The sequence below is a fragment of the Sardina pilchardus genome, chromosome 10 (assembly GCF_963854185.1).
Source record: "Sardina pilchardus chromosome 10, fSarPil1.1, whole genome shotgun sequence".
Taxonomy (NCBI): domain Eukaryota; kingdom Metazoa; phylum Chordata; class Actinopteri; order Clupeiformes; family Clupeidae; genus Sardina; species Sardina pilchardus.
In genome coordinates, this window is record NC_085003.1 from 29,611,975 (window position 1) to 29,622,822 (window position 10,848).

General features: G+C 41.6%; 1 protein-coding gene across 1 annotated transcript; it reads right to left on the reverse strand.

The window, feature by feature from the left end:
• Positions 1–200: 200 nt before the first annotated feature.
• LOC134094161 (carboxylesterase 5A-like) lies at positions 201–9,604 on the reverse strand. Its single transcript, XM_062547568.1, has 13 exons — positions 9,390–9,604; positions 8,407–8,602; positions 7,999–8,140; positions 7,719–7,852; positions 7,177–7,330; positions 6,719–6,823; positions 6,345–6,446; positions 6,098–6,238; positions 5,906–5,989; positions 4,033–4,174; positions 3,778–3,927; positions 1,691–1,763; positions 201–358 (listed from the first exon to the last, which is right to left on the reverse strand). The coding sequence occupies exons 1-13, from the start codon at positions 9,454–9,456 to the stop codon at positions 202–204; spliced, it is 1,647 nt and encodes a 548-aa protein (XP_062403552.1). The 5' UTR covers positions 9,457–9,604; the 3' UTR covers position 201.
• Between the last annotated feature and the right edge of the window lie 1,244 nt (positions 9,605–10,848).

Genomic DNA, 10,848 nt, shown 5'->3' on the forward strand with positions numbered 1-10,848 from the left:
ATATATATATATCACTGCCAAAGTAGAGAGAGCTAATGTATAATGTGTTATTCATAATAATCACACAGCCCCATCCCCATCTTGAAAACAGTCATGTTATTTTAATTCCGCCCCTAAAATGCAGGGACCTAGTAGTTCATTTCTAGGACTTTGAATCACGTTTGTTTACAGAATACATTTAAAGCTTTTATGACATCATCACTATTGCAGTTGTGTTTTATTTGCAGCGAGATTCTTGAGGAACTGCACTCTGTCCTTCTTCAGGTCCTGCCCCTCACTCTGCTGCAGGTTCAGGTTCAGGTATTTGTTGCTGGCATCATAGAGAGGCCAGTGCACCAGGCCAGGCCCATTAGGAGAGCTGGAGGATCACAGAAACACCTCTATCACCATGGACACAACGGAACAGAGCAGTCTTACACAGGAGACTCCCTGTACCTTTGCATCTTTCGCCACAGATGCATTGTTTGTTTGGCTACTTATAGTCTTAAACTAAAAATGACATCTGTCCAAAGTAGACATACATTTCATTACATTAGGGGATGATCAGACAGGATTGATACGCGCCTTTTGTATGTTGTATCGTAGCCTACTGGAAGTAAGCATTTTGCACGCTGCTTATGCGCCCAGAGCGCCTTGTGGTTTTTTGTGCCTACTGCGTCTCGCATTTTTGTGGAGGCAAATGTAAAAAAGTCTAACTCCAAGCTGAAAAGCGCACATTTATGAAAACATAGTGCGTCTTATGAAAACATAAGTGTCTTATGCTTCATAAGTGGCAAAGCATGTCCTGTCTTACTGTATGTCCTTACCTTACGCAGGAGACTCATAAAGCCTCATTATGTGAGAACTGGTACTTCCCTTTTTTAATGTAGTGGGTATGCCTTTAGCATAATATTTCAATGCTAAGATATGCATTAAAGCCCAGTAGACTGCCCCGAATCTTGAAAAATTACGCTAAAGGCATCTTTAAAGGGCATGAAGTAACAATGACACTGCAGAGATGGGATCATCCCTATTCTGAGTCAGCTTGACTTCAAAATGATTTTGAAACCATTACTTAAAGACAGATTTGTTACATACTGTTGCTTTAAAGAGACCCTATGCAACTTTTTCATAGTCATAAAATAGCTTAGAAACTTGACTGACAAGTTTGATCGAAAACAGTAATATTTCCTCCCGCCCCCAGTGTCCCTATCCGCTATTGCAGCCTTGCAGTCTCTCCGGAGGCGATCACTCCTTGATTACATCTGGAAGTCTGAGATGCGTAAGGAACAAGAAGAACCACGCTTGCAATTTATATAATTTATATATATATATATATATATATATATATATATACAGCCTATATATGTATAAATATACACGCTAAAGCTGTAGGGGAAGCTCTGCAGAGAAATATGCAAGCATAAAACGAGCGAAAACGAAAAGCGAAAACGAAACCGGAGATGAAATCGCCAATCCTGCATAGTTTCTCTGTAAGGTTGATGTAAGATAACAATGATTGGGGGCCAGAATATCACTGCTTACACAATTACACACAAGATATGTATTCTTACTATCACAATCTTAATATCATTGTGCTATGATACAGATACAAACCTGTCACTTGTGTGAATGATGAACTATGGCGCATATACTGTATAAAGGGATGAATAACTTGGAATGAGATAGGATTCCACAAAGAGCAACTCACCCTGTGCGCATGAAGTTAGCCCAGTAAGCCATCATAGTTTTGCACAGCCTGTTTTCCTCCTCTGTGATCTTTCCTGGAACATCAGAACAAACAAACAGAATGTTGTGACTGAGAATGAGACGAAACACACAAATGCACATAAACACACACACACACACACACACACACACACACACACACACAGAGAAGTACACATGTACACAAGAGCAAACACATATGCACACACTCATTTACATGCACAAAAGTTGCAAGAGGGATGGAGTAGGTGATGGAGACAAATTGACAAGCATGATTTATTTTTGTGCAGAGAATGTGTAGGACAGAGCGGCGGTCATATTTTGTATCGCTATGAGGTGCATCTAGTTTTGCTTAGATGGTAAAATACTTTCTCAGTTATATCTTTGATCTTTGAGTCTGCTTGGCACGTTTGATGACAGTAAAATTACTCCAACACTTTTGATCACAAAAGTGATGCTGGTGTAGGTCTATGTAATTGCCAACAGCTTTTGATTTTGTTTCATTTTTGTCTGTGCTGGGAGCAAGGTGGCGGGGTTATCCTGCTCTTGTGGTGGTTCCTACTTCCTACTTGTTTTGGTGTGCTGTGCTAATTGTGCAGTGCTCTTAAGCCCAATTCACACCAAAGAGTCCCGACGCGACGAGACCAAGTTGCAGCGGTGTGAATTAGAAGTTACGCGTATAGTCGCAAGCCGCCACCGAGCATTCAACATGTTTAATCGCAGTTGCAAGGTTTTAGAACGTTGCGGCTCGTCTTGTCTCGTCTGGAATCTTTGGTCTGTACCCTACTTTATGCTCACCCTCCCCTTCGTTGTTCATTTGCGTATTGTCTTTAGGATATTTCCCTCTGTGGTTGGGTTAGCCGTCATTCATAAGCCCCACTGAGTACAACTTTGTTTGGGCATTGTCCATGTGGCCTAACGGCCTTGTATGCCAGCAGTGTTCAGTGTTTGTATGTGCTCTACTACGTGTCTGGTTAAAATCTAATATTTTGCATTTACTTGAGCAACGTCTCTCTGCCCTATTACTTGCTGTACTGACCTGTGTGATCTTGGTGGTTAAGAGGGAAAAGCTTATGTAGGACATTTCCCTGGGCAACCATAAGGGGCATAATACAGTACTTGGTGCTAGCATTCAAACCCCCTCACACAGTAAGTAATGGTTTAATGATGGCACAACCTGTTTGGCACAGAGCCCAATGCAAAAAGAAAACAACTAAGTAAGACCTAAGTAATTGGCATTGGGTCTAATAGACATGTTGTGGACTTAGAAGCAATTAAAGCTAGTGAATGCCTCAGGGGAAATAATTTCCAACTGTGAAAAGTTGGGAGTGGAATGAGGCACTGTGCATGCATCCTTCAATGTATCACCGACTTCAGCATTCTGATAAGAATGGAGACCATCAACTCTTATCTCTAATTAAGTCAATCTTACTCACGAAAAAAAAAAAAATATCAGAAACTCATGAGCTGTGAATGTGACAAGCTGGCAAGCCTAAGCCTAAGGTGCTGGCAGTGCAAGGACCAGACAGATACAGTACGTGCAGACAGCGACAAACCTCCCCAGCCACCCTGGTGTTTACAAATGAGCTGTGGGGAGGTGCAGCCCCCCCCCTCCCCCCAAACACAGCAGATCCTTCCTCCTCTCCAGTAGGGCCCAGGTTTAACCCCTCCACTAATTAACCTCCCACCACACACACACACACACACACACACACACACACACACACACACACACACACACACACAAACACAGAGACACAAATAAAAATGTGCAAACAAAAAGGAGAGCTTTTCAAAAGACCTGCCCTTTCTGGCAAATACTCTGGGTGAGGTTTTTACAATGTTGAAAGGCTGCCAAACCCTTTTTCAGAGGGACATCAGAGTAGAATGCTGAAATGTGGAACATCCCTGTTTACTTTAGAGACTTCCACAAACACATCTGAAGTGCCCTACTTTGTTCTTGCGATAATGCTCAAAAAGAAAAATCCTGTTGTGTGTGTCTGTGCGTGGGTGTGCTATTTTTGGCGGACCACGCTTCTTGTGTGGCTGCATTAATTGAAAAACACACACCTGTGACTTTGATGTGTCCATCCCAGAAGCATGCGCCAAAGACGAACATGAGCTCGTCCGAGTGGTCGGCCCTCACAAAGCTGGGTCTGGTGTACTCGTAGGCCTCTGGGCGGTGCTGAAACTCATACATGTACACTGATGCCCCCACATCTGTTAGAGAGAGAAACAGGGAATTTGTGAGGGATTTTGGATGACCGATAACAAGGGGTAAACTATGGGAAGTGGTGACAGGGTTTTATGCAGATTTGATCATACCTAGGTAATATCTAGCCTCTTTAATAGCTGGAACCACCATCCAGTAGTCCCCCACTATTTCAGTGAACTGATCACGCATCTCCTGAGGTGTGTGCGCATCCTTAAAGTATTCATCCACAATTAGCTCCTTGGTCTCCATGGGCTGAAAACAAAACAAAATCGACAACAGATGAACTTTATTCATGAGTTTATTGTGACGAGTGTTAACGCCTCCACAGGGTGTAGATGCAGTCTGAATCTTTTTAAAGGAGAATTCCGGTGTGAAATTGAGCTTAACTGTACCGAAACATGTTAAGGTGTACTCACACGTGTTTTAGACGCACTTTCACTCACCCCCAGCATTCCGAACTCCTCCGTTTTCAGCCTAGCTTACAGTAGGCTTGAATCTATTAGATTGGGCATTACGTAGCCTATGCAGCTAAATCGCTATTTTTAAACCATTAAAAAGGTTCCAAGTAACTCCACACTGCATTGGTAGACTTCTGAGGGTCCTGACATTTAAAACGAGATACTGAGAACTTTGGAAATGCACAGGAAGTTTATTAAAAAAAGACTGTTTACAAGCAGTGCCTTCATAGAATCTCTCCGCTGGGCGCCATCTTGGAATCAAGTCGCGATAAGCCAACTGACGAGCACGAACGAACAGGAAGGACAGGGGAACATATTGCTAAAGTAATTCCATAGGAAATATATAGTTATACTGTCTACATGAGCATGATGAGTAACAAAGCTCAAAATGTTTGCAATATGTCCCCCTGTCTTTCCTGTTCGTTTGTGCTCGTCAGTCGACTTATCGCGACTTCACCACAAGATGGCGCCCAGCGGAGAGATTCTATGAAGGTACTGCTTGAATAAACAGTCTTTTTTAATAAACTTCCTGTGCACTTCCAAAGTTCTAAGTATCTCGTTTTAAATGTCAGGACCCTCAGAAGTCAACCAATGCAGTGTGGAGTTACTTGGAACCTTTTTAATGGTTTAAAAATAGCGATTTAGCTGCATAGGCTATGTAATGCCCAATCTAATAGATTCAAGCCTACTGTAAGATAGGCTGAAAACGGAGGAGTTCGGAATGCTGGGGGTGAGTGAAAGTGCGTCTAAAACATGTGTGAGTACACCTTAACATGTTCCGGAACAGTTAAGCTCAATTTCACACCGGAATTCTCCTTTAATTCATCAGAGTTTTCTTATTTGTGAGTTGTCAAGTTCTTGTCATTTTCAATCGGTTAATAGGTTTCTTTCTGACCAGGAGAGGGAGGCATTTCACATGTGTCCAAAAGTGAGGTTTGTGGAATTGGAGAGAAAAACGAGCAAAAGTAAACCAGTACTATGAAGACAGGGAAGACAAAATATTCAGAGATAAATTCTGGGACAGAGAACAGTAACGGCATCATAGTTTTTTAAGGAACAGGCAGTAAAAAAGAAAATGATTTGCTTGCACCTGAGCTTTAATAGTGAGCCTCGTAAAGTTCTGCAGAGGAAGTCAGATAATTAAAAGATTATTAAGAGAGTAGTTTGGTAGGTGCAGTTCAGGGCTTCTCAAAGACAGTACATTTGACATTGCAATACACTTACACACTTTGACACTGCAATATGCAATATAATTATTGCAATGCAAGATAATGTGAAGAGACACTGTGATAAACACAGTGACTATAACTAGATAATTAAGAGAAAGTGAGGAGAGTAGTGTGGTAGATGCAGATCAGAGCTTTTCAAAGACAGTAAAGCGCAGCAGGCATACTGTACACTACAGAAGTGTATGCCTGCTTATGAAGTGAAGCACAAAGTACAGAACTCAGATCCAGATCCACATACAAAGCAAATGTAGTCAGCATGAGGGCATAGTGCCCATGCTTAATATGGCGAGACTCACCATGGTAGGTGGCAGATGAATGGCTAATTCTTTCATCACGAATGCTCTGTCCATACCTTTCTCCCATCCATCTGCTACAACTCCCTGTTTGGGGCATGTCGATTTCATTTCATCATCAGAAAAGTACTCACAAGGGTGATCATACATGTTAGATGCACTTTGATGAGGTCAATATGACAGAAATGGTCTTACAAATGGCAGCAGCCATCCAAACTCATGGTTGGTTACACCGACAATTACTGGAACTTTCTGAAAGTCTTTCTCCTTTAAAATGTCCTCTGGCAATGCAGTCAAAAACTTGCCGTCAACAGTTGCACCCCGGGGTATTCTAGTCTTCTCAGAGAAAACGTGAAAAAAATATTATTAATAAAAAATAAATACATAAAATATCAAATGAATAACTTTTGTTTCTCACTTCTTTCTGTCATATGGAGCTTACTGTAAGGGCGGCACTGATGAGTTCCTCTACGGACTTCTCCCTAATGCATTGCACAAGGAGTTCAGTTGAGTTGGAGGTGCATCCTGTTGCCTTTGCCACCATCTTCAAATAACAAATTACATCATCAGCTGCTTCGTGAAGGCATGCAATTGTTATATTGTTATAGTAACAAGTTTATAAGTACATAGAATGGAATGAGCTGATGAGTTCTGAATACAACAAAGTAAATGCCACTCTGCTTGATTGACATCTATGTCTCCCCTTGAACATGTGTCATAAAATTCATGGTGATAAAAAAAAGTACATAACATGATAAAACAACAACATCCCTGACATTTTGTTTTGATAGCCAGTAGTCTCCACTCAATTCTAACCTCAGCATAAACCATAGGGGTCTTGGTAGAGTAAGTCTCCAGTGTTGATGCTCCACTCTGAAAGATCGCTCTGTGGAACAATCCTTTTGCCAGAGGAGACAGGAGCTGAGAGAAAGAAACACATTGTGCACCAGAGTCTATTATGAATGTGAGAAAGTGATTTCTTTCTGTTCCTCTATTGTTGATCAAAGACCTCCATGTTTAAAGTGATACGTTATGCCATGTTCATGGCTTTGTGAGGTACAATGATAGACGAAGTAAACATAGGTTAAGACATTTGTAAACAGTATATTTCACCAAGAACCAAGTTGTCGCACAGAAGATATCAGCAGAACAAATGTCTGCCATCAACATCTACAGTACACTTACGCTTCACTATTCCAAAAAATGCTGGGTGATGCCCCAAAAAAGCCCTGCTCTGTGTGTGTTGTACACTTGTAAAAGGTGGTTTTACTTACTAGCATAGATGCACTGATCCCTCCAGCCGACTGTCCAGCGATGGTGACAGAGTTGGGGTCTCCTCCGAAGCTCTCGATGTTCTCCTGCACCCACTGGAGAGCAGCTATCTGGTCCAGGAAGCCCCAGTTTCCCTGAGCATTCGTGTCTCCAGTGCTTCACAGATTGAGAAGCAGAAAACCGAACTCTGTAATCTCAGTAAATGTGAAGACGTTTATTTCTTTGGAATTGAGTAAACAACTGTTCTTAAATTCCTTCATTTACAAGACTGCAGCAATTATGAAACAATTCGGTAAGAGTTTAATGCACCAATTTGAGTTTAATTTCAGTGCTAGTTACGCCCCACCTGGAGGTCATAAGTCGATTAAAAATGATAATAATAATAAAACATGTGGGGCCTACACTGGTGTGCACTGTGCAGACATTCTCCCCTTCAAATAATTTCTCCCGCACTTGGCCTAAAGATGGTTATGGCTATTTGCCATCCCTAAAGATAGGTGGGATGAGCACACAACCATTCAACCAAAACTCATTTCACATGTACCTGAAGTAGCCCAAAATCCCAAGGCGGTACTGAATGATCACCACGACAACATCTTGATAAGCTGCCAATACTGATCCATCAAATTGGGCAGCTCCTCCCAAATACAGAGCGCCCCCATGGATCCACACCATGACCTGAGCATCAGAACACAAACATAAACAAATAATAAAGAGCAAAGATTGGCTTTAAAAGGATATCATCAATTGCAGGGGTTGCTAAAATGTACTTTATGTGCTCTAGAAGCTACATGCTAAAGTAAACATTAGCATTGTAGTCTTACTGGCAGCTTTTTTCCAGCGCAGGGGTTAGTAGGAGGAGTGTACACGTTGAGGTATAAGCAGTCCTCTGACAGGCCAGGTAGTGCAAACTTGTTTGCCATGACTTTGGCTATGTGGTTGACAAAAGCTATTGGCTGAGGACACCTGTCAGAGAGTGAGAAAGAGAGAGATAGAGTGATGGAGGGAGAGAAAGAGAGAGAGGGAGGTGGAAATAAGAAGTGCAGAGTAGGTAAAAGTTTTAAAAAATGTCACGTCAATGCCAATAGCACGGGACAGGTATGAAAGCGTTAATAACCACAAATTACACCTGAAACATTATCCTTAAACAAATGTGAAAGTACTTTGTGGCGAGACCTTGTGGCATGGGCTAATTGGCTGGTTTTTTTTTTTTATCATTGAGCCAGACTCACATGGGCGGCTGCTGGGTGGCGTCTCTCTCTCCCTCCCAGGACTCTGCAGGCTGGGGTTCAGACAGACGCAGGGGTCCCAGAGGGGGTCGTGCAAAGGGGATCCCCAAATACTGCTGCACCTGCTTATCGGAGCCTTTCACAGTCATGGAGGCACCCCGAAGAGTCCCATTCCTCACCGACACCACGGGACTGGAGTCTGCAGAACACACAGCAAACACTTGTATCACTTGTTGTAATAAGATTAGCTATTTATCTCTGTGTAATAATATAACACAGAACTAGAACTAGAACCATGACTTGAACTATTCAGTTTGTCACTCTTCTTCATTGTAAGAGGGATTAACAAACAGCAACATAAAGGAATCCACAATACAGTGTTGTTTTTTCTCTCCATTTATTGTTCCTTATCCATCATCAATATCTCAGCTTTTGAACTCAAACACTACTATGTTAAGCAATAATAAGCAAATCGAGGTCAAAGTTCAACAGTTACAGTCACATTCTATCGCTTAACAAATATTTGCCATCAGGTGTAGGTGTCCCACACCATCCACTTTGGGAAGGTAACATCACCAGGATGAGCTCTGGTACACCTAATGGCCCTGCTCTTGATCGTGGCTAAATTAATAATAGTAGTAATAATTAGTAAAAATGCATGGGTAGTATTGTCTTCCAAAAACATTTGAGTAGATGTTACGACATGGCACTGAATCAGACACAGAAGTGTGTACTGACACCTTTAACAGATTGTCTGTTGGTCAGCCAACATTCGGAAAATTTACAACAGTAGCCTACTCTACATCTAGGCAGTAACAGTGTCCACATGGAATCTACCCCCAATTAAATAATAACGGAAGACATTACCACAAGACTGTCATGGCTGCTGACACTGCCTGTGTGTAGGCTGTCATTACCCCTGTTGTCACTGTTGACTTAGAAGTCTATGGATCAATACTGTGAGAAAACGAGAGTGTGTTACTTACCCGTTAGTGAGAGGGACAGCAGAAAAAAGGTTTGGTGCAAGCCGAAGTTCATGATCTTCCCTATCATGGTTAATAGCGTAATGACCAGTGACAATACACTGAGAAATACACTGTCATCGGCTTTGTAACAGATTGTCACTGATTTTGTTACACCATTAACAGTCAATCTACCTCCAAATTACACCACACAAGACAGTTGCAAAATGTGAAATGTGCATGTTTGGTAATACAGGAATAACAGTAGGAACTCCGCGATTTCGAAACCTTTTTCTCAATCAAGTAAAACATTTCCCTCTAGAGGAGTCACTCTATCATTACAACTCCGGGCCTACCTGTCCTGGAGCTCCTCAAAGTGCTTTTCGACATTTCACTTTTGTTTATTGAATGAAATGTCAATATATGAAAAGGCTAAGTCGCATATAGGCCTAAAGGAAGGATGAGATTATTTCATCTGTGGTATGATGTGAAAATGTATGTAATATATTAATGTAATTGATGTAGGCTATGTATAGCCTCGCGAGCCATCCACGTACTTCCGGCCAAGGATTGCCTGAAATGGTAGTATTATGGGATGGTTAGGACCAGGCTAGGCTATGTAGGCACACTGTAAACCAGGGGTCGGCAATTAAGTTTGGCCTCGGGCCAGATATTTTCCGAGCCATTACATAGCGGGCCACAAGTTCACAACCAAAACAATGGCTAATTTAATTAATTAATATCGGAGGAGGTAAAAATGATAGGCGCTCTTGAAATGACAGAGCAGAGACATTCAAGCAGGCTGATGTAGGTTAAATTTGTCGACTGGTCATTGGGGGCGCTATTATATGCCTGTGTCTTTAAAAAATGATAATAAAAAACACCAGAAAAACATTTCCACGCGTTGCTGTTAGCTGTCAAAAAATGGCACAATGAAAAAATCTGAAGAGAAAAGTTAACAGCGAAAACAGGATCTTTAATGATGAATGGACAGAGAACTATGCCTTCATCCTCCCTAATTGTATTAATGCAAAGCCCACATGCCTGATCTGTAACAACTAACGAGGGTTTCTCTGCATGCAAAGAGTACAAGACGGCACCACGAAAGTAAGCATGCTAATTTAAAGGTTGCGTTCCTAAATAACACGCACGCTATTAATGTTTGAAACTCGTGTTTTACTTTTCACAGTTCTATGTGCGTAAATTGCCTGTTTGATGTCAGGCCTGTTTAAAAGAAGTCGTGTTTTAATTATCACCATAAGCCTATGTCCGTTGTTTGAATGACAACATGTGTTTTAGGGACTAGCTTGGAATTTGAGAACCAGCGCTGTCCACTGACTTCATTTTGATTTTGCATGTTGTGCGTTCACGCTGCACCTCGCTGCGTGCTTCACTCGTATTCAGATGAGACAAATATCTAAGCATTTAGATTGATTGAAATTCTTCTGTTCTGGAAAGTTACGTTTCAAAATAAAGAGCATGT

What these genes read in the sequence shown, in the direction of transcription:
- LOC134094161 (XM_062547568.1), bottom strand. Translation starts at nt 9,456, where the DNA reads ATGATAGGGAAGATCATGAACTTCGGCTTGCACCAAACCTTTTTTCTG. An exon ending in GCCACCCAGCAGCCGCCCAT is followed by an intron (nt 8,141 to 8,406) that starts GTGAGTCTGGCT and finishes ACTCTCTGACAG; the next exon opens with GTGTCCTCAGCCAATAGCTT. An exon ending in TCATCAGTGCCGCCCTTACA is followed by an intron (nt 6,239 to 6,344) that starts GTAAGCTCCATA and finishes TTCTCTGAGAAG; the next exon opens with ACTAGAATACCCCGGGGTGC.